This window comes from Colius striatus, chromosome Z (assembly GCF_028858725.1).
Source record: "Colius striatus isolate bColStr4 chromosome Z, bColStr4.1.hap1, whole genome shotgun sequence".
NCBI classification, from domain to species: Eukaryota; Metazoa; Chordata; class Aves; order Coliiformes; family Coliidae; genus Colius; species Colius striatus.
Window position 1 is genome coordinate 862,431 of NC_084790.1, and position 22,072 is coordinate 884,502.

General features: G+C 60.5%; 1 protein-coding gene across 5 annotated transcripts; it reads right to left on the reverse strand.

Annotated features, from left to right (window-relative positions):
* Nucleotides 1-409: 409 nt before the first annotated feature.
* LOC133628811 (pleckstrin homology domain-containing family M member 1-like) lies at nucleotides 410-21,075 on the reverse strand. Of its 5 annotated transcripts, none has more exons than XM_062018358.1 (13): nucleotides 20,354-21,075; nucleotides 18,638-19,062; nucleotides 15,500-15,646; nucleotides 14,740-14,987; nucleotides 13,218-13,826; nucleotides 11,797-12,136; nucleotides 8,501-8,741; nucleotides 7,163-8,095; nucleotides 5,055-5,200; nucleotides 4,678-4,871; nucleotides 3,986-4,049; nucleotides 3,277-3,434; nucleotides 410-1,269 (listed from the first exon to the last, which is right to left on the reverse strand). In XM_062018358.1, the coding sequence occupies exons 3-13, from the start codon at nucleotides 15,539-15,541 to the stop codon at nucleotides 1,140-1,142; spliced, it is 3,105 nt and encodes a 1,034-aa protein (XP_061874342.1). In that variant the 5' UTR covers nucleotides 15,542-15,646; nucleotides 18,638-19,062; nucleotides 20,354-21,075; the 3' UTR covers nucleotides 410-1,139. The 5 variants fall into 5 exon arrangements, with proteins under 5 accessions (XP_061874342.1, XP_061874340.1, XP_061874341.1 ...); XM_062018356.1 differs by having other exon boundaries at nucleotides 15,500-15,588; nucleotides 20,354-21,074; XM_062018357.1 differs by lacking the exon at nucleotides 20,354-21,075 and adding an exon at nucleotides 19,340-19,392 and having other exon boundaries at nucleotides 15,500-15,588.
* Nucleotides 21,076-22,072: the final 997 nt, after the last annotated feature.

Sequence of the window (22,072 nt, forward strand, 5' to 3'; positions counted from 1 at the left end):
AGGGAGTCCCACTGAAGGGTCCCCGGGCAGCCCAAACCCTCCCGGGAGCGCCGGTGGGGGAAAACCACCGGAGACGGCGACGGCAGTGGGGAGGGAAAATGGGGAAGGCGCTTTCAAACAGCCTCCAGGAGCCTGGAGGACGGGCAGGGACAAGGGAGGACGGGCACGGAGGACACGGGATGGGCAGGGAGGGCAGAGGATGGGCACGGAGGACACGGGATGGGCAGGGAGGACACGGGATGGGCACGGAGGACACGGGATGGGCAGGGAGGACAGAGGATGGGCAGAGGATGGACAGAGGATGGGCAGGGAGGACAGGCAGCATCCCCATCCCCATCCCTCCTGCCCTGGAGCTGCAGCTGGTACCAGGCTGCCCCTGCCCTTGGACAAACCTCGACAACAACTCCCCTGGTTGTTAAATCAACTTTTATTCCTTTTGCTTGGTGAGGGGGCGCTGTGAGAGGCAAATAAAACGAGCCCCGAGGATGGAGAGGGAGGAGCAGCCCCTTCCCTGGCAGATGCTCCCCCCAGCCCGGAGTGACCCTTTGGGGTCCCTCCCAAAGGCACGAGTGTCACTTTGTCCCCCTCCCCGGGGCAGGGCAGCTTGTGCAACCCCCCCCATACCCCCCAGTAAAAAAATACCGGTTCTTCAGTACCCAACATCCTAAAAAACTAAAGCTTTAGTCAGTGTCAGTCACCCACAGCCTCGCCTGCAAAGCCCGACCCGCAGCCCCCGGGCTGGCCCCGCAGGGGAGGCGGCAGCTTGGCACCAGAAGGGTTCCCGGGGGCATCCCCGGCTTAGTGTGAGTAGGGAGCTGGGAAGCTGCGGCTGCCCTTTGCTCAGGTGGGGCAGGAGCAGCCGCTCACATCATCCATCCCCAGCCTCGAGAGGCGCAGCGGCAGCCCCGGGGCGGGATCACATCCCCCCGCCGGGCCCTGGGGAGGAGGAGCCGAGGCGGCGGCGGGGTGGCTGGGTCGCGGGGTCGGCTCTGCCCGGCGGGAGCCTCGCTCCGCAGGAACCGGCTGCTCTCTGCAGCGGCCGCTGGGACCGGCGGGGCCGGGACCGGTCCGTGCTACCGGCTGCTCTCTGCAGCAGCCGCTGGGACCGGCGGGGTCGGGGCCGGAGGGGCCGGTCCGTGCTACCGGCCGCTCTCTGCAGCAGCCTCGCCCTGCAGCAGCCGCTGGTAGCGGCGCCGGCGCTCGCAGCGCGGGCACGACCCGGCCCCAGCCTCACACGCTCGGTGGAAGACGGTTTTGCATTCGCTGCACCTAAAAGAAGCCAAAAGGCATGAAAACAAAGCCACTCCCGGGAGTGGCATCAAAGAGCCGGCGTGTGCCGAGCCGGGGCAGCGCCTGCTCTCTGCTCCCTCTGCACTGGCCCCGCTGGCAGCAGCCCCGGCTCAGCTGCAGCCCCGGCAGCAGCCCCCCAGCTAAAGCTTCACCTCCAGCGGCCAGCAGGAGCGGCAGCAGCCCCGGGAGGAGCAGCTCAAGGCAGCTGCTCACACTTGTGGCTGGTTCACACATGAGAGAGGGGGATGTGGGGAGAGGTTCGCAGTGGCAGCACTTCCAGGCTGAGAGAGCTCAGCCCTCAGATGATGAGGCTGAGATACCGGGTTTCAAAGCTGAGATGATGAAGCTCGAGGTTGAGATACTGAGTTTCAAGGCTGAGCCACCAAACTTCAAGGCTGGGGCAAGTTTCAAGGCTGAGATACTGAGTTTGAGGGCTGAGGTGCCTGAGTTTCAGGGCTGAGGTGCCCAAGTTCCAAGGCTGAGATGCCCGAGTTCCAAGGCTGAGGTGCCTGAGTTCCAAGGCTGAGATGCCCGAGTTCCAAGGCTGAGGTGCCCGAGTTCCAAGGCTGAGCCATCACAGCCTGCAGCAGGACAGGGCAGGGAGAGCCCAGCTGGGGCTGCATTTGGGGCTGGGGTACAGCCAGGAGCCCCCACCCCGATGGTGGGACCCGTGTGGCAGGGAGCTGGGGTCCCAGCAGTGTGCTGTGTGAGCAGCAGGGACGCAGCCAGAGCGGGGCTGCTGCAGGGCTGAGACACGCTGTGCTCCTGCCCCAGCTCACCAGCAGCAGCACCGAGGCCCACTCGGCTTCCTTCTAAGCGCCCGTGTGCTAATTCCACCCAGTAACTCAGGGGAGGAGCGGAGAGGGGGCGGAGAAGCAGCCGCAGCGCATGGGCAGGCGGGGCCAGCTCCTGCCCCGGCCCGGTGGCCGCAGTCCCGGGCTGCTGCGGGCAGGGGATGGCAGAGCCGCCGGGGCCGCCGCCTGGCTCCCTGCCCGGCCCCGCGGAGCCTCCCGCGCCCGGCTCCGGCTTGGCAGCCCGCAGGGGAAGGGCCCGGCCCGGCGTGCTCGTGGCCGGGGGCGGGCAGAGGCGCAGGAAGCCGCGCTGAGCCGGGCGAGGATGGTGGTTGAGGCGCTTTCCTGCCGCGCAACCCCCCTCCTCCGCCAGGAAGCAGCCACAGAGGTCAACAAAGCTTCAGGAGCCCTGCGGCCGGCCCAGCTCAGCACCCCGGGGCTGCTCCTCCCACAGCCCAAACGCTCCGTTCTCAGGGGAAAACTCCCCCCTGGGGACGTTGCCCTCGGTAACAGGCACAATCCCTTTGCTGCAAGGAGGGAGAGGGAACCATCCTGCTCAGGTGCCCTGCACATGTTTGCAAGCACAGGGTGCCCAAGTGCCTTGGTCTCAGCACTGCCTGCAGCTCCTGGCTGCCAGGGATTGCCTTCAGCTTCTTCAGCTTCTCTGCCAGGATGGCAGTCAGCACCAAATCACCAGAGAGATGGTGCTGCAGCGTGGCCAGAGCCAGGCACTGGAGATGGGGAAGGGGCTGGAGCACAGGGGTGCTGGGGAGGGGCTGAGGGCACGGGGGTGTTGAGCCTGGAGAAGAGGAGGCTGAGGGGACACAGCAGCACTCTCTGCAGCTCCCTCAGAGGAGTTGAGGTTGGAGCTGAGGTAGAACTGTTTCCCTGAGAGGGGTGTGAGCCCCTGTGCCAGGCTGCCCAGGGAGCTGGGGGAGTGCCCAGCCCTGGAGGGATCCCAAACCATGGGACTGAGGTGCTGAGGCCATGGGGTAGTGCTGGGCTGGGCAGGGCTGTGACTGCAGCAGCTTCACTCCACCCACAATGACTCTGTGTGGGCACCATGAGGATGCCCAAAGCTCTCAGAGCTGTTTCTTGGGACTCCATGCCCAGAAAGCCCCTGTGAGGACCCCAGGAGATGGCCCAGGGGCTGGGGTGGTCCCAGGGCAGGGGGAGGGGGGGAGAGGCCACTCACCTGCTCGTGGTGTCGAACTCAAAGGGAAAAATGATGTCACTGCTGTTGCAGATCTGGCAGATGAAGCCCCGCTGGGTGCACAGGTCACAGCTGTAAACGTGGTGGGAGGCAAACTGGAGCAGAGACTGCAGGAAGGTCTCAAAGACACCATCAGCTATCTGTGGGGCAGAGATGGGAGTGCTGGTGGGCACATGAGCACCAACGTGGCCTCGTGCTCTGCCACATGTGCTGAGGCCTCATCTGGAGTCCTGGGGCCAGTGCTGGGCTCCCCAGCTGCAGAGGGCCAGGGAAGTGCTGCAGAGAGGCCAGCACAGGGCCAGCAAGATGCTCAGGGCACTGGAGCATGTTCCTGCTGAGGAAACGCTGTGGGCCCTGGGGCTGGTCAGCCTGGACAAGGCTGAGGGGGATCTCAGCAGTGCTGATCCATCCCTCAGAGCAGGTGGTGAGAGGATGAGGTGGCACTTTGTAGTTTCAAGTGGTGCAGAGGGGAGGGAGCCCTGGCTCAGGCTGCCCAGGCACGGTGTGGAGGCTCCTTCTTTGCCAAGTGAAACCCAAGGCAGTTACTTGCCTTTAAGCTGATGTGCAGGAGGAAAGCACCAGCAAAGCAGAGCTGAAGCAGCACCACACTTCACATGGTGTCTCCCTTGGACAGGAACCAGGGTGTTGTCAGCAGCCACCCCCCAGCCCTGAGCATGGCACAGGCTCTCACCTGCCTCAGATCAGCCACGCTGTACTTGTGGGGACACTCCAAGAGGTAGTGCCTGTGGTCCAGCCTGCAAAGAAGCAGAGAGAGGAAGGTGGTAGATGGGTTTCCATCACACCTCCAGCAGCTTGGGAGCAAGGAGGAGTCTGGATGACACAGAGTCCTGCAGAAAATGCCCACCAGCCTGAGGTCTGTGTTGTGTCACATCCTGAGTGCTGCCAGGGGGAATGGTGGGGGAAGAAATAAAGTCCTCATCTATGCTGCCAGGTGTTTCCTGTCCAGCCAGAGGCTCCTCCCTCAGGAAGGTGTTTTCTGAGTCATATCTCAATGTGTTAACCCAGTGAACAGATGGGCAACTTCTTCCAGCACATGACATGGAGCTAAACCCCAGCCCCTGCTCCAACTGGGAGGGATGAGGACAAGAGGAAACAGCCTCAGGCTGCCCCAGGGGAGGTGGAGATTGGAGCTGAGGCACAACTGTTTATCTGAGAGGGGTGTCAGCCCCTGTGCCAGGCTGCCCAGGGAGCTGGGGGAGTGCCCAGCCCTGGAGGGATCTGAGGAGCTGAGGCCGTGGGTGAGGGCAGGGCTGGGACAGCAGCAGCTTTTCCACCTACAACGAGTCTGTGATTGCACGAGGGGGGGTGAGGAGACCGCTGAGGTGCACAGAGGGGGAGATATCACCCCGAGAGGGGCCTCACCTCTTGCTGAGCTCCTTCAGGGCCCCGCTGCGGCACACGGTGAGATAATCCCCCAGCAGCTGCAGCTGCTCGCGGCGGCGCCGGATGCGTCCCATCCTCTCCACGTGCTCGTACAGCCTCTCGTTCACCCGCTGCACGTCCAGCAGCGCCTGCTTCTCGATCTGCCCCAGGAACCTGAACGCCTGCCTGCACACCTGAAGCGGGGAGGGGAGGTGAGAGGCCAGCACAGCGCTCGGAGCGGCCCGGGGGGGAGGCTCGGGGAAGGGGGGAGGTGGGGGCGGGCGCTGCCACCTCTGCCGAGGGTGGAAACGTTCGGATGGCCCCGGAGGCAGCTGGGGCGGAGGCTGGAGGCTCGTCCCGCCCCTGCCCCGACTCACCCCCCGCTTGCTGAGGTCCCAGTTGTGGATGAGGCGGGAGGGAATCACCGTCTCGTCGTCCCGGTGGCAGCTGTCGCAGTAGTAGAGGCCAGAGAAGGAGCAGAGCTTGGGCTTGCTGAAGGAGAAGCCGATCTGCCTGGAGCAGCCTGAGGGGAGGCAGGTGATGAGAGCCTGCCCCTGGAACCCCCTCCCACCGCTGCCGGGATGGGAGAGGGAGGGAGGAGAGAAAGCTTTGGGAAGGGTTGGAGATGAGCTACAGCACAGTGGGAGCTCCCCAGCCCTTCCCTGCAGGTGAGGGGCTCTGATTGAAGAGCTGCTCCCTGAAGCCACTTCTGTCCATCCAGTGAGTCGACTGTGTGGTGGGTTTGGGGTGTGTTTGTTAGGAGAAGTGGATTCTGGAAGCATCCCAAGGGTTTAGGGAAGAACCTAAATGCCACCTGCGTGCCCCAGCAGCTCTGCTCCATTCACTCAGCCCTTCTCTCTGCACTGCAGGGTACCAAAAGCACGGCTGCAGGGGATCCTCATCTGCAAGGGGTGGGTTAAGGCAATAGAAAGCCTTTGTTCTAGCAGCAGGTAGCCCAGGAGGAACCCAGCTCACCTTCAGGCTGTGGGTAGGGAAGGTTTTCATGCTCATGGCCAGCAGGAAAGCCCTCCTGTGCCAGGCACGGGCATGGGGCTGGGAGGGAGCTGGAAGCTGGGCAGGCAGCCCCCCTTCCCCAAGAAAACCCACCCATGAGAAGTGTCTTGTCTTTTGCTGCTCCATGTGTTGGTGATGCAGGACAAAGCCTGGAGGGGAAGGCAGAGCCCAACCAGAAAGGGAACAAAAGACAGATACCAAGAACCCAGAGGAGAGATTAAAACCACCAACCTGCTGGAGGGTGTGAGAGATGCCAAGGGAGCAGGAGAGAAACCCACAGCTGAATGAACCCAAGGGAAAGAGCAAATGAGCCCCCACCCCGTGGGGGTCAGGGAGTGCCCCCCTGAGAGCAGCACTGCCCCAGCACCCCCAGGCAGCAGCTGAGGGCTGAAGGGATGAGGCTGTGCACCAGCAGCTTGTCACACCCATGGACACGTGCTGCACAACTGGAAAAACAGCATTTGCTCTGCATTACACTTGCCCCACAGGCTGAGGCCACACGAGGCTCAAGGAGGGAGTCCTGGGTCTCCTCCTCCATCTGAGGTTGCCTTTGAGTCAAGCTCCCAATGTCTCAGTGGCAGCAGAGCTGGAGCTGTGCTGGGTGGGATGGGGACTGGCTGTGGGGGACACACAGGACCCCAAAGGAGCCACTGGCTGGGGCCAGGGAGCCTCAGTGAGGGGCTTTGGTGCTCCCTGGGCTTTGGCTGGGGAAAGCAGCCTGGAACAGGGCAGCAGCACTGGGGGTGTCTCTAATGTGATGTGGCCTCATGAACCTGAACTAACACCCTCCTCCACGATGGAGCTGGGTTTTTGGACAAGTATCAGAGAATCAGAGAGTGGTGGGGGCTGGCAGGGCCCTGCAGAGCTGCTCCAGCCCCAGCCCCTGCTCAAGCAGCTTCCTCTGGCTCAGGGGGCACAGGAACGTGTCCAGGGGGGTTTGGGAATCTCCTGAGGAGCCTCCACACCCTCCCTGGGCAGCCTGGGCCAGGGCTCCCTCAGCTCAGCACCAAAGGAGCTTCTCCTGCTGTGCCAGGGGCACTGCCTGTGTGCCAGCCTCCGCCCCTTACCCCTTGGCCTGTCACTGGCCACCACACACCAAACACTGGCCCCAGCCTCTGACACCCACCCTGTAGGGATGTGTAAGTGTTGCTGAGCTCCCCCCTCAGTCTCCTCTTGTCCAGCCTGAGCAGCCCCAGGGCCCACAGCCTTTCCTCAGCCGGAACATGCTCCAGTGCCCTGAGCATCTTGCTGGCCCTGTGCTGGCCTCTCTGCAGCACTTCCCTGTCCCTCTGCAGCTGGGGAGCCCACACTGGCCCCAGGACTCCAGATGAGGCCTCAGCATGTGTGGCAGAGCAGAGGGGGAGCAGAAGCTCCCTGGCCCTGCTGCCCACAGTCAGCTGGATGCCCCCAGGCTGCCCCTGGCTTTGCCCAGGAGGGCAGGGTGCTGGCACACACACATGTATCTGTGTACCTGCACAGATGTAGCTCTGCGAGTCCAGGCCCTTCTCCGTGGGGATGGCCACCAGGTATTGCAACATGAAGCCATTTTCCTTCACAGTGTTCTTGAGGATGAGCTGGCAGTGCCCATCCAAGCTGCCAGCCAGGCTCAGAGCCTCCTCTGCCCTCTCCAGGTAGGACGTGAGGGCGTCTCGCACCAGCTCCCGCCACGAAGCCGCCTCCGGGGCGCTCTCGGCCTGCAGCTTCAGCACGGCTTTGGAGGTGAGCACCTTGAAGAAGGCAGGTCCCCCCAGGCTGCTGTCTGGGAGGATGTCCTGGATGCTGCCTATGCTGTAGCTGTTGCTTAAGATTTTGTCATTGTTCCTGACTTTAAAGCACTTCAGAGTTTCAGAGGAGAGGGAGAAGACGAAAGGGACCCAGGTTTTGTCCAGGTCCATGTAGAGAACGGCCTCTTTGATGGCATCCAGCTCGGGCTCTGCTGTCACAGTCCAGTCCTGGCTGCCCCCAGGCACGTTGCTGTAGTGCAGCAGAGCAGCAGAGTCCCCCTGAGCCGGCTGCCCTTCGCCCCCATCCTCCAGATCCTCCAGCGTCTCCCACTCCTCCTCCTCCTCCTCCTCCTCCTCCCCCTCCCCCAGCTGCGGCCGGCACTTGTGCAACGCCTCCCGGATCCTGTCCAGCCAATCCTCGGCCTCATCCCGGCCTGAGGCTCTGAGGTGGAGCTTCCTGCCCAGGAAGGTGAGCTGGAAGCGCCCGTCGGCGTGGCTGGGCGCCGGGGCCTCGCAGCGCAGCAGCGAGAAGCTCTCCCGGCACACGCGGCCGTCCTGCCTCAGCTCCAGCCGCAGCTCCAGCGGCGACAGCTCGCACCAGAACTCCTTCCACAGCCCCATGGCTCCCCTCCTCTCCAGGCTGCCCAGCTTCAGCAGCCCACGGAAAGGGTTGGAAAGACCTGGGGAGAAGGGGTGGGACAGAGGAGGGGTTTAGTTGAACAGTGGGGAAATGAAGGAGGGAAGAGGCTGCAGGCGGAGGGACGCCGGCTCCCAGGGGTGAGGCAGGGGCTTACAGGGCTGGAAGCAGCACCGTGGCCTCACACCTTACAGGGCTGTGGCCTCACACCTTACAGGGCTGTGGCCTCCACCACCTGCACTTGGAGGCTGGGAGGGACAGCACAAAGGTGACAAGGAGAGCCAGGCGCCCAGCGCTCCTCCTCTTCCAACCCTTTCCGTGGGCTCAGCAACGCCCAGGGCAGCTGCTCCCGCTGCCTTGTGCAGCACCAAAGGGCCCCAGCAGCCCCTGAGCTGAGGCAGCTCCCCCAGCCCCTGGCTGGCAGCAGCAGAGGGGCAGCAGCACGTACCCATCTGCCTGCGATGCACCACGCTGAAGCCCTTCTGCTCCCGTTCAGGCGACCCTTTGGGCTTCTCGTCGTCCGAGGGCGGCAGCGCCGGCCTTTGCAGGTCCAGAGCACTCAGGAGCCCTGGGGCTGGGCCCTCAGCAGCCTCCTCTGGCCCAAAGCCATTGGTGCTGGCTGTGCTTTCGCTGGCATCCCCTGCAGAGGGCCTGTAGAAATCATCCTCTGAGATCCAGCTCTTTCTTTTCTGTTTGAAGACATCAGGACACACATTAACCACCAAACCTGGCCAAGCACCTCTGACACCCCCCCAACAAGTCAGGCTGCAGGGACTTGGAGCTGGCTGGGGGCAGAGATGTGTGTGAGGGCAGGAGGGGCTGCAGAGGGCTCTGGCCAGGCTGGAGCCATGGGCTGAGGGCAGTGGGATGAGGCTGAACAAGGGCAAGGGCTGGGTCCTGCTCTTGGGCCTCACCGAGCCCAGGCTGGGGCAGAGGGGCTGGGAAGCTGCTGGAGGGAAAGGGCCTGGAGGGGGGTGAACAGGAGGCAGCAGCCTGCCCAGGTGCCCCAGGGGAGGTTGAGGTTGGAGCTGAGGCAGAACTGTTTCCCTCAGAGGGGTGTCAGCCCCTGTGCCAGGCTGCCCAGGGAGCTGGGGGAGTGCCCAGCCCTGGAGGGATCCCAAAGGCACAGAGCTGAGGTGCTGAGGGCTGTGGCTCAGTGCTGGGCTGGGCAGGGTGAGCTCAGGGCTGGGACTGCAGCAGCTTCAAGGGCTTTGCCACCCAAAGGATTCTGTGATTTGCTGCCCCCTCCATGGGGGCTGTTCCCACCCCTCCATGGGACTGTGCTGGCAGCTGCCCAACATGGGGGTTATCCTGGGATTGTAAAACCCCAAGTGATCAGCTCTCTGCCCCTCAACTCACTGGGGGACTCAGAGGGAGAGCACATTCCCTGCAGCAACCACAGACAAGGTCCATGGAGTGTCTGTGATAGAAGGGGAAGGAGCAGCCCTGCCATGGAAGGGCAGGAGCTTTGCCTGGAGCAGTGGTGCCATCCTTGCTCAGGGATGAAGAGGTCTGAGGAGAGGCACAGAGCTGACTGGGATGGAACAGAGCCCTCCAGCCTACAGGCAGATGCTCCCAACAGCAGGCCTGGTCAGTACAGGGAAAGAGCAAGGCAGGGAAGGCAGAGAAACCCTTTGTCAGGAGGGGCTGAGACCCACAGGCTGAGGGAAGCTGTAAGGGCAGTGACAGCACAGCTGCTCACTTCTCTGGCTACAGGAGCTGAGTGAGGTTCTGGGACAAGGGCCCTGAACTGGAACAAACCACAACACAGCTCAGAGAGAAAGGCAACAGCTTCCTTGGACCCAGAGTACCCCTTCCAAGGCTGCAGCCCACCTCTCCACAACTCCCTCCTGCTTTCCAAGAGCCTTTTGCTCTAGGTGAGAGACTGAGAGCAGAAGAGGCGTGAGCAGCCTGCAGTGAGGCCAGGGGCAGCTGGCAGGGCAGTGCCTGGGCAGGCTGGGCTCACCCCTGCAGCAGGAAGGCAGGTTGCTGTGTGAGTCATGTGCAAGCAGGGGGGAATTTCCTGTTGACACCATATGTTATACATAGATTAGGTCAAACTGGCCCAAGGCCACGAGGAAGGAGAGGAAATGGGATAACTGGGAGAGAGCTGAGAGCAGAAAGAGGGACAGTTTGGGGAGGAGGTGGGGGGGGATGAAGTATATCCTAACCACAGGATGGGAACCAGGATGGAAACAATGGGAATCAGGATGGAAAAGGCAGTAACAAATAAGACAGAGGCCAGGGCTGTTCAAAGAGGTTCCTAAAAGCAAAAGGAAGAGGATCAGCTCCTCGGTGGCAGCAGGGGAAATCCGCTGGTGTCTGAGCCAGCCTGAGCACAGGGAATGCTGCCTGCCCTGGGAGCACAGCGCTCTGGACTTGTGCCTCTTCCCTCCTCTGGCATGGACCATAAGTGAAGAACAAGTCCCCAGAGCAGCAGGGAATGCCAGCCTGCTCTGGGAACAAAGCTCAACAGTTTTCTGCTGGAATAGTGACATTAGTTTCCTGCCCTGTCAGCTCCTTTCCCTCCTCTTACACGGGCCATGAATGAAGGAAAAGTCCCCCTGAGAAACAGAACTCTCAGGCTGTTTTATCAGCTTGCACACAGCCCCTGGCCACATTTGTGCAAGAGCTCATCACTCTCCAGGTATCATCAACAACCCCCAAGGCTTCCTGTTGCAGCTTCACTCAGGGCCAGGGACTGGCAGGGTTCAAAAGCTTTGCTGCCCCTTTGCCCAGGGAATAATGACTTTGACCTCATTTCTTCCAGGGAAGCTGCATGGACACAGTTCCATGGGGTGCAGGGAGATGTGAGCACCATCTTCCAACCAGCTCACTGTCAGGAGACTGGAAGCAGCAGAGGGGGAGTGTGGAGGAACTGGTGCTTACTCATAAGCTGTCACCAAGGTTATGTTTCCTTTGCCATTCCAGCTGCTGGTCAGGGAGTGGAACACAGAATCCCAGAAGGCTGAGGCTGGCAGGGCCCTGCAGAGCTGCTGCAGCCCCAGCCCTGGCTCAGGGGGCACAGGAATGTGTCCAGAGGGGTTTGGGAACCTCCTGAGGAGCCTCCACACCCTCCCTGGGCAGCCTGGGCCAGGGCTCCCTCACCTCACACCAAAGGAGCTTCTCCTCCTGTGCCAGTGGAACTCTTTGTGTTCCAGCTTGTGTCTGTTACCCCTTGTGCTGGCACTTGAAACAAAAGTAAAATGTACCACCTCATCCTCTTGCCACCCTTTAGGGATGGATCAGCATTGCTGAGGTGCCCCTGAGCTCAGGCTTCTCTTCTCCAGACTGAACAGCCCCAGGGCCCACAGCCTTTCCCCTTCACACACATGTTCCAGTGCCCTGATCATCTTGGTGTCCCTGCACTGGCCTCTCTCCAGCACTTCCCTGTCCCTCTGCAGCTGGGGAGCCCACAACTGGCCCCAGGACTCCAGATGAGGCCTCAGCACATGTGGCAGAGCAGAGCAAAGGGGAGCAGAAGCTCCCTGGCCCTGCTGCTGGATCCACACTCTGCTGGATGCCCCCAGGCTGCCACTGGCTCCTTGCCCACGAGCCCACGTTGCTGCTCATGGGCAGTTGATTCTCCCCCAGCAGTGCCAGCTCTGTCTCCTGCTGGCAGGTCACCCCCAGCCTGTGCTGCTGCAGGGGCTTGTTCCTCCCCAACTGCAGGACTCTGCCCTTGCCCTTGGTGACCCTCAGCAGGTTCAAACCCACAGACAGCAAGTGAGCTGAGGCACTCACCGGGCAGCCCAGCAGAGGGGACAGGAGGTGCTCGGCCGTGGGGCTGCGGGCTGGCTGCTTTGCCTCTGTGCCACCGCGTGTGCCACTGCTGCCCGTGTCTCCTCTGCCTGTGCAGCTGGTGTGCTGAGCTGCATCTCCACCCCCTTGGCTGCTGGTCACTGTGCTGCCCAGCTGGGCACAGCCTGAGCTGATGCTGTTGGGAGGGGGTGGCTGCTGAGCTGCGTGGGCCGGTGCCAGGGGGCTGGGCGATGTGGCTGGGGAGCGGCTCAGCTCGCTGGGCACTGGTCGTCCCTCAGGGCCTTCCAGGCTTGGCTTGGCTTTGCTGAACTCAGACAACACCCTGGAAATAGAGAAGGGGGCAGCTTGAATGTCATAAAAGCAAATGATGACCCCCCCAAAGCCAGGGCCCCACTGCTGGCTTCCCGTGGGCTGGCAGCACCCGTGGGTGTGCAAACACCCCCGTGGCACCCACCCTGCCAAGAGCAAAACATGTCATTTGTCCCCTACAGCCCAGTCCCCTGGGGGCAAGGAGCCTGCCTGCAAAGGGGGCTTCTCACTGCACAGCCCTGTGCTCCTCAGGGACATTCCTGCTGGAGGGAGGGCTCTGGGTGCTCCCCTCAAGCTCACAGACAGCTGCCAGACACGTACCCAGCCACAGACCCTGGGCCAAACTGCAAAGCTTTTCATCATCCTTAATGAGCAATTAGTGGAGCCCAGGCAGGAGAGAGGCTGCTCTCAGGGCCCCAGCTTCAGCTCCAGCCAGCTCAACCCAAGCCAGGCCGAGAGGAGAGCGTCAAGGGACGTGTTTCCCTCAGGAGTTCAATCCAATCAAGGCAGGTTCCCCCCAAAGTGCCATTATGGATGGGGAAAGGACAGACCCTAAACCCTCCTGAAGCCCTTTATCAGGAGGAGGGTGCCTTTGCCAACCAGCACCCTGTGGCCAGGCTCCTTGGCTCCTTCACAGCCAGCATTACTGGCATTACTCATGCCTCAGAGCTTATCCAACCAGCTGGAAATCTTTGTGCTGGGCAGAAATAACTCATAAGGATGACAAACTTCACAAGCTCCCTCCCCTAAATTGTCTGCCAAAGCTGCAAATTAGAACCCTTTAGACCAAACTCTTTCACCCTGCAGAAAGGCCCTGGAGCATCTTGTGCTGTATGCCAGGGAGATGTGTCACTCCTGGGGCTGGGGAGTGGCATTTCTGCTCTGGTAAAGAGGACAGACACACACTTGAGTGGCTGGGAGCTCATGTGCCGTGGCAGCAGGGTCCCAACAAGCCACACTGAGTGTTCCTTGTTACTTTTCAGGCTCGCTCTAGGAGGAACAAAACCAGAGGAGAAAGCCTCCCTGCCAGAGAGAGGAAACAAAGGAGAGGCTTAGAGAATCCCTCTGAAGAGGAGATGTAGGAAAAGACTCACTCTTGCAGCGATGTGTCCAGGTCCCCAGCAGTGGCCGTGCCCGGGTCGGAGTCGCAGGAGAGCGGCTCGGGGCTGCGGGCGCCGGGCGCCGGGGGGATGCTGTCGGAGCCCAGGCTGGACGAGAGCTGGGAGGAGCTGGTGGTGTTGAGGCTCAAGGAGGAGGCTGTGAGCTTGGCTTTGCTGCTGGCTTTGCCAATGGCTAAGGCAGGAGGTTGAACGTCGGTGTCATCCGAGGACTGGGAGATGGAGCCCAGCGAGGCCGTTCTGCGCGGCTCGGCCGGGAGCGGCTCCAGCGGCTCGGGCGCGGGGCACAGCCCCGACAGGGCCAGGGGGGTGACAGTCCACTCATTCAGCACTGCTGATTTATAGGAGAGCTCAAAGGTTAAGGATGCTAAACCCTGCAGGTAGCTAAGGAGGAACTCACACTCCTCGGCATCCAGGAGCAGAGCAGAGGGCTGGTAGTACTCGGGCAGGCGGGAGCTGTCGCGCAGCAGCAGCTTGAGGTAACACTCCACGAGGCCATCGTTGAGAGCCAGCCTGAGCCAGGCCCGGCACCTGCCCACGTCTGTGTTGATGAAGATGAGCTGTTCCAGCTCTGACACGATGTTTCTGGGGAAGGGGAGGGAAGGAACACAAAGGGATGTGAGCAGCTCTGTTTCTGTCTCATCACCAGGGGTGGATCCTCCGTTGGGAACTCCCCGAGCTGCTCTGCCATGGGGAGCTGAGGAGCTGGGACAGAGGCCTTGCAAAGTGCCTTTGCTTGATGGGAACTGTGGTTTTCCATGGAGGAAAGACAAAGAGTTCCCAAGTGCCTCAAAGCAAACAAGCCCAGGCAGCCCTCAGGTGCCTCTGGGTGCTCCTCTCCCTGGCTGGAGGCATCTCCCACACAGCAGTCCCTCTGGATCAAGGATGCAGAGAGGGAAATCCCCTCTGTCCCTGCATGTTTGCTCTGGCTGGACACTCCTCGGTGACAACTGTGTGTTTCAATGTAAGCTTCACATTTAAAATCAGCCAGGACACAGTGAGAGCTGCAGCAGCAGCTCCCCTCCCTAGAAAAGAGGCCAGGTCAGCTTGAGCTCCTCAAGCCACCTCAGCTTGCTGACCTCCACTGCTCTGCCCTGAAGCTCAGCTCCCTCATCCTCCTGCTCCCTGCTCCCACCAGCCCTGCAGATGCTACAGAAACCAGAGCAACCCTTTGCAAAGACCTTTTAAGGGACTGAGAACAAGGGACAGAGTAGAGACATCTCTTCCCATCCAGTCACCTTCCTGCTCACCGTGAGCACTGGCAGGGGCTGCCCAGATGGGCTGTGGAGGCTCCTTGTCTGGAGCCATCCCAACCCCAGCTGGATGAGCTCCTGTGTGCCCTGCTCTAGGTGATGCTGCTCTGGCAGGGGGAGCTTTGCAGGTCCCTTGAGATGCTGTGGCTGTGTGATTCCCTGAGACATCTCTCCCCCCAGCCACCCTCCTGCTCACCATGCCCCACAAAGCCCAGCGTGCAGGGGCCGCTGAACCGCTCACTCACCGGTGGGTGATACTCTTCAGCAGACCCCAGAAAACCGGCTGGGGAAGCGTTCCTCGGCCTCCTCCTTTCTTCCCTTTCCCTCCACTCTCTGCCTTGATGTGCTTGGCCTTCAGCCCATGCACAAAGACAGCTTCCAGGGCGCTGCACAGGGTGTTGGCGTTCCCATCGTCGCTGGTCACGATGGCGTCGGAGGTCACGTACTGCTTCTGCAGGGCCTTGATGGCATTCACCAGCTGCTTCTTGATCAGCTGCAAGGCAGGAGGGACAGGCTTGGCTCAGGGGGAAAAACATAAGGGGTGGGAAAGATTTCATGTAGAAGGGCTGTGAAACTGCAGGGCTGATCCAGAGGGAAGCACCATGTGAGTGCAGCCCCTCACCTGGCAGCGGCTGCTGGGGGCTCCCTGTTGGCATCACGCCTCACTTGGCTTTTTTCTCTTGCAATTAGTAATTGATGCAGTTTTAGCTGGTGTTTCAGAGCCCATGGGGTTGCTGGGGTTGCCTGGAAGGTGTGTGGTGCTTCTGCTGTGGATATCAAATCATTCAGGGCTCCCCAGCTGCAGAGGGACAGGGAAGTGCTGGAGAGAGGCCAGCACAGGGCCAGCAAGATGCTCAGGGCACTGGAGCATGTTCCTGCTGAGGAAAGGCTGTGGGCCCTGGGGCTGGTCAGGCTGGAGGAGACTCAAGGGGGCCCCTAAAGGGCCTGGGGCCAGTGTTTGGTGTGTGGAGGGCAGTGGCAGGGCTGTGGGGAGGGTGAGCTCACCTGTATGGCTTCCTTGGGGTCATCAGCATGGCTCGAATGCATCTCAGCTGCTGCCTCTCCCCGTGCTGGGCGCTGCCTTCACATGTCACCTTTGGGAGAAGGAGCAGGAGCACGTCTGAGCAGCCACTTGGCTTGGAAGGAACTCACCTGTCAGGTGATGGACACCCAGTGTCAGGGCAAGAGGCCCAGATGAGGTGCCACATCACACCCTGAGGCATTTTGCAAGAGCTGAGGGCCAGGGAGCTGGATCCCAGAGCCACGGGCTGCACCGAAACACATCCCACGCCTGGCTGGGACTGGCCAGTGCCAGGCAAGGCACAGCATGGCCCAGAGATGGACAGGGGATAATTAACCCTTGGCAGTTGCCTGCAGGCAACCCTAAACCTGAGGTGAGGCTCAGGACTGCTTCCCTTCTGTTTCTACACCACCAGGGATTTAGTGAGTGAGACTGAAGGATGGCACTCAAAACCCAGGTGAGTGGCATCGAGGTTGCCCAGCCAGAGAGGTGTCACCCACCCCCAGCAGCCCCATGGCAGCTCAGCACTCTGGTATGTGCTGGAGGAACCCAGCTGGGATGGATCCCCTTCCCCTGATGGCACAGAGCTCTCTGGGAAGGAAGGATTGGAGGTTCTCTGTCAGGTTTCCAGCTGCCCTGGCCAGGAGCAGATGAGCCCGGGGATTCCCCCACTCCTGGGGGTTGCCCGTGACAGGGCTGCTCTGCTGCAGCTGCTTTTGGTGGGAGAGAGTAAAATCAGTGCCCTCCCACTGCAGGCAACCCAGGCAAAAGCCAGGAGGGCAGTGGCAGCCTCTGTGACTGCAGGGTGATTGCAAACATGGGACCACTGACTTCTGCCTCCTGGCCTGTCGTGCTGAACCCGAGCTGTGCCTGGAGGCTCTGTGAGCAGAGCTCTTGATGATGTCCTGGTGCTGAAAAGGGGCTGAGAGCTGCTCCAGCACCAGCTCCCACTGTAAAGCTTGCTAAGGACGTGGGAAATTGGAGAAGAAAAGTGTTGGAAGCACTTGTCATCCCCATGGAGAAGGAGAGAGCCCAGCAGCTGTCAGTGGGGCTTGCTGTGGCACCCAGACTGCACATTTCCAAGCCAAGCCTGAGCTGACAGCTTCTCCCTGCCCTGTGAGCCATCAGATCAGGGCAGAAACATGTTTAGCAGAGCAGGAGCTACACAGGCCAGTCCTGAAGGCTCAGATCTAGAGCAGCCCCAGTCTGAAGCAGCCTGAAGCCAGAGCATCCCAAACGCAGAGCAAGGCAGAGCACCCCGTGCACGTGCCACACCAGCAGGGCAAGAGCTCTCTCTGGGGACACAGCCCTGCATGGAGCCTCCTTCTTTCCAGCACACAGCCACACTCAAAGAAAAGGAAGCTGCTTTTGCCACCACTTGTCATAAGATTTCCTCTCTTGGGCTTGCAGCAGAGGAATGGGGGAGCACAGGGATTGCAGGAACCTTCACCTCTGCCTTGGAGGCTCGGGGGCTTTTTGGGAGGAGCGAGCGGACAAGTGGCAGCAGGGCTTGCTGGGGACCACACAAAGCCATCCCCAGCTCTGCCCTCCACAGGGGAGGTTCAGGCTCCTCAGGGCAGCCTCTGCCACTTTCCCCACCACCCTCCTGCACACATCCTGCCAACAAGCCAGACAATCCCACCCAAGACCAATCTGAGGTGCCAGAGCTGGGGGCTGAGAGACCCAAGGGTGGGAGAAGCAAGCTCAGGGCACACAGGGGCATTTCTTAGGCCCTTGTGCTTCAGCTCCACAGCTGCACCTGCCAGCTCTGCTCTCCCTGTCTCGGCCACCCCGGTGTGCTTGGCCAGAGGTGACAGCAGTGCTGCCCCAAATCCACTCTCCTTCGCCAGCATCACCCCTCCCAGCACCTGCAGAGGCTGAGAGGTGGAGGACAACACCCAGCACCTTCACCACGGGCCTCTCTGCTCCCACCACGACCAGTTCAACCAGTTGGATCCCAGCTTCTGTTGGTGGGGCAGCGTTTTCCTGCACGACAAGTGCAAGGAAGCACCTCCCAGGCACATTGCACCTGACCCAGAAGTGAAACACGAGGCAATCAGAGCAGCAGCCCTTCTAGAAGAGGAACCAGAGGGCTGGGGAGCACTTCCAGGCAGCTCCTGGAAAGCCACAGCTGATTCCTTGTGATCTTGAGAAGATAAGAGATGGGATTGAACCCCACGTTGTTCCCCAGTGGTCACCACCCCAGAGGTTTCACAGAGCACAACATCAACCCAGAGGACAAAACAAGAGAGAAAGAAAAGCAGGCAGAGAGCTGGGATACCAGAGAAGAGAAGGGAGCTGTTTGGCTCACCACAGTGCTGTGAAACTGCCAGATCTCCTCTGGGAAGGGCTGGTGGGGATCCAGGCTGGGGCCAGGAGAGGCACAGCCCCTGTCCCAGTGCTCAGCCCTGTGGCTCTGCCCAGGAGAGACGTGCTCCTGGGCTATAAATAAACAGCAGGTCACTGCTTCTGCTCAGCCAAAGGGAACCAGCAGCCCAGGACAGCAGCCTGACAGGGTGACTCAAGGCCTGGACACGGAGCCAGTCATCTTCCAAGCACGAGGGCTGCACCAGTCACCCTCTGCCCCAGGGAAGTGAGGCCTTTGATGGGACTGTGGGTCCAAGGGCTGGTGCTGGGATGGGCCTCTCCTACACAGCTTCTGCCTTCCTCCCAGAGACTGGGAATCATAGAATCATAGGGGTTGGAAGGGGCCTTCAGAGCTCATTCAGATCAACTCCCCTGCCAAAGCAGCTCCCACCTAGATCAGGTCACACAGGGACGTGTCCAGGTGGGTTTGGAAACCTCCAGAGAAGGAGCTTCCACAACCATAGAGCTTCAAATCCCAGGCAGCCCCAAGCTGAGGGAGCCTGGGAGCAGGAAAGCCCTTGAAAAGAATTAGGGAAGAGTTAGGGCAGGGCTAGAGCCCAGCCCCAGCTCACAGCAGCATCCTTACCTTCACCCTCAGCTCTGCCATCACTCCCACTACAGCAACACGGGCATCACAAGGGATGGGGACCAACGTGCCACCCTCTGCCCCACAGCAAAGGGACAGAGAGCAGAGACAGAGACCAAGGTGCCACCCTCTGCCCCACAGCAACATCCTCCTTTTGCAGCTGACCAACCTGAGTGTGGACAGGCCAGAAGTGCTGCTGCTGAACCCCTCCAACTCGTGTCCCCACTGCCTGGGGTGGCAGCAGAGCCTGCTGAGTGTCCAGCGCTGCCCTCCACAGCAGGACTGTGCTTCTCAAGCCCTCCAAAGTGACAACTCCTTCCAGCCTGTTGCCAGCTCCTGTGCCAGGCTGCAGGGAGCTGCAGGGAAGGCTCAGCTTGGCTTTCCCCAGCGTTGCAGCCGATGGGGCTGGGCAGCAAGGGCACAGGGAGTTGTGAAAGCCTCAGAGCGTGGCAGGGAGATGGCCCTGTGCTTACACTCCCAGTTTTTGTCCCACTTTGGATTCCCAGAGCTGGAGTTTCCAGGTTGGTTCAGTGGCCAGTGGGTAGGGTGGGCAGCTGGCATCCCTCAGCATCCCTCAGCACGGAGCAGGGCTCGCTGCAAGCAAGGCAACAAGAAAACAGCTCTTGAAACTCAGCTGGACACAAGAACCACTCAAAGCCTCCTGCAACCTCTGCCTTGGAGTGAGAAAACGTCCTTTCTAGTGAACCACGGCGCTGCCCCGGGGCTGCCCGTGCTGGGAGCCGCGGGTGGGCAGCCTGAGGGCCGCGGGGGGCACACGGGGGGGGTCGGGCCGTGACACTGCACCCCACGGACCCCCCGCGGTCTGGGTCCCCCCCAATGCTCCCCCTTTCCCACCCCCCCCATCGCTCACCGGCTCCGCGCCGCCGCCCGGGGAACCCGGAAGTGCGCGCACGCCCCGCCCCTCGTGACGTCACCGCGCCGCGCACATGCGTGTGCACAGAGGCTCGCGCGCTTGTGCAAGGGGCTGGCAGCCGCGCACGGGGGCGCGCACGGACGTGCACTGCACACATGCACATGTGCATTGCACACACACACACTGTGCACACACCCGCATGTGCAGACCACGCGGGAGCCTTCGTGTCTGAAAGGCACAGTGGGGAGTCTCCAGCAGCCAGGGCCACGTGGCTGGGGATTAGGTGTTGCTCAGGGTAAGGACTTGCTCGTGGAACAGCAGGGGTGTGATTTACTGCTGCTTTGGGGGTTGGGGACTCTTGGGTGTGATTTGCAGGTGCTTTGGCTGCAGGGTTTTGGGAGCAAACTGCTGAAGGAGACTCAGAACATCAAGATTTGTAAGGAGGCTAAAAGGTGCTTCCTTCACCCCTGCCTCTTACATACATGTGCAAGTCTGTGCCAGCAGCCACATTTCTAGGAAGGGCCCATCCTCACTTCCCAGCTCCCTGCTTCTCCCTGCCTCCAGCATGACCTCAACTCCCAGAGCTCTCCTAATCTCACCAACGTTTATGTCTGCCTCTCTTATCAGTGCAGGGCTTTGCAGGGTACTCCCCTCCTGCTTAACCCCAGGCTGAAATGGATGGGTAGGCTTTGAGAGAATCAAAAGGCTTGTTTTTGGCTTCCCTGAGGGGAAGGGTCCTGCAGGGAGGCTGAGACTCTGTGGGCACGCTGCCTCCTCATTGCTCCACCATTGTGCCATCTTTGCCCTGATGCATGTGGAGCCTCCACACCCTCCCTGGGCAGCCTGTGCCAGGGCTCCCTCACCTCAGCACCAAAGGACTTTCTCCTCCTGTGCCAGGGGCACTGCCTGTGTGCCAGCCTGTGCCTGTTACCCCTTCTCCTGAAGGCACAGCCCTGCCCTGTGTGCTCCAGCTTGAGTGACAGCTGTCTGTCAAAGCAGTTATCAGCTTACCTCCATGAGACAGATGCTGACACACACCAGAGCCTGTCACTGCAGATGTTGCCACTGGGAGAGAAGGAAAGTGTTGCTCCTTTGGTTCCTTGTAATCCAGAAGGACACATCCAGTATCTCTCCTCCCTTCTCTGTGGGTCTCTTGCCCACCCCCTGGCCAGGGCCATGCCACAGAACACCTCTGACATGCCCTTTGCAGGGGGAAGGCTGCTGTTATCCCACAGCTTACACAGAAAATGCTGCTTTGTGTTTAGTCTCTGCTGGGCTTTCCTCTCTGTCAGTGTGTCAGACATTGCTCTTGTAGAAAAGCAGGTTCCTTTTATTCAGGCATAGGCTGTCCCCCTGCCTGTGCTTCTGTAGTCCTGCCTTGGAGGCAGTGCTTCCTCTGCATCCTCCATGGCTCCTGTCCCATGAGTTTTCCTGGTCTCTCCCACAGCATTGGATTAGTTTTGAGGCCTCAAGACCAGGCTAAACACTCTCTGCTGGGGAGAGTGGAAGGGGGTGTTTTCAAGGAGCTGTGCATGTTTGTGATGCCTGCATGTTGTCAGTGAGGTTTAACCTGCCAGTTGCTTCCCAGGGGTTTTGTGCTGCCTGGTTCAGACCTAAGTCATGCTCCTTTGCCAGCCAGCCTATGCTTGTCTCTCCCTCTACAGCTGGAATGTGGTGCCCCTGGTCCTGCAGGCATTAGCAGGGGTGAGATGGTGTTTTTCACAGCCACCACACTCTGAGCCTCGTGCAGTTTGTTCTGGAGCTCAGACACCAGTCCCTTTGCTAGAAAACAGTTTCCTTCTACCAGTTCCACTGGTCCAGCCCATGCATTGAAGGCTGTGCAGCATCACCATCAGCTCCTGACTGGCTTTACCCCCTCCTGCCTGCAGAGGTGCTGAGGGGAAGGTGGACTTGTCCTGGCAATGTGACCCTTGGGGTTGCTGAGATCCCCACCAGTGCTGGGCAGGCTCAGGAGAACCCAAGTGTTACCCTTTTGTGGTCTCTGAGGGAAGGCTCCTGGGGCTTGAGCTGGTGTGTTCAGTTTGCTGCATTGTTCTGCTTTCATCATTCCTCCTTCTGTCTCTGCCAGAGCATCTGTGTGAGCTGTAAAACACCAAGAGAGCAGATCAGTGACTCGGCGTCACGAGGAGCTCGCTGCCAAAAGACAGGGCCAAAGGTTTCCCTGGAGCAGCAGGAGCTGCTCTGTGAGAGCAGGGAGTGTGTGAGCTGAGTGCTGGATGTGTTGCAGACAGGGAAAGTCTTGTTAAATCAATCAGATTCTCTCAGTGGGGCACAACAAATAGCTGTTGCTTTTCTGGTGTCTCCCAGGGCTGTGTTTGGATTTGCTGTCAGAGTATCCCACAGCCCCACATGAGCCAGAGTTGAGTTGTCAGAATCACCATCAAGCTTTTAAACTCAAGAGTAAGCCTGGAAAGCAGAATACCCAAAGACAGGGTGTTTGTCCCTGATGAGTTGTCCCCATGAGCCCTTCTCCCTGCACTCAGGAAACTCGGGGCTTCACGCTCAAACGCCTCTGGGTTGTTGCCTGCAACAATCTGCAGCCAGAGTGAGCCCCTGAGAACAGAGAGCTCTGCTCCCATCACCCAGGCTGAGGGGGAAGATGTGAGCATTTGACCCAGAGCAATGCAAACAGCCCCAGAGGGCTCCTGGCCTGGCATGGAAAGGGCACAGGCTGGGTCTGCACAGTGGGATAAGAGTCCTCCACCAAGG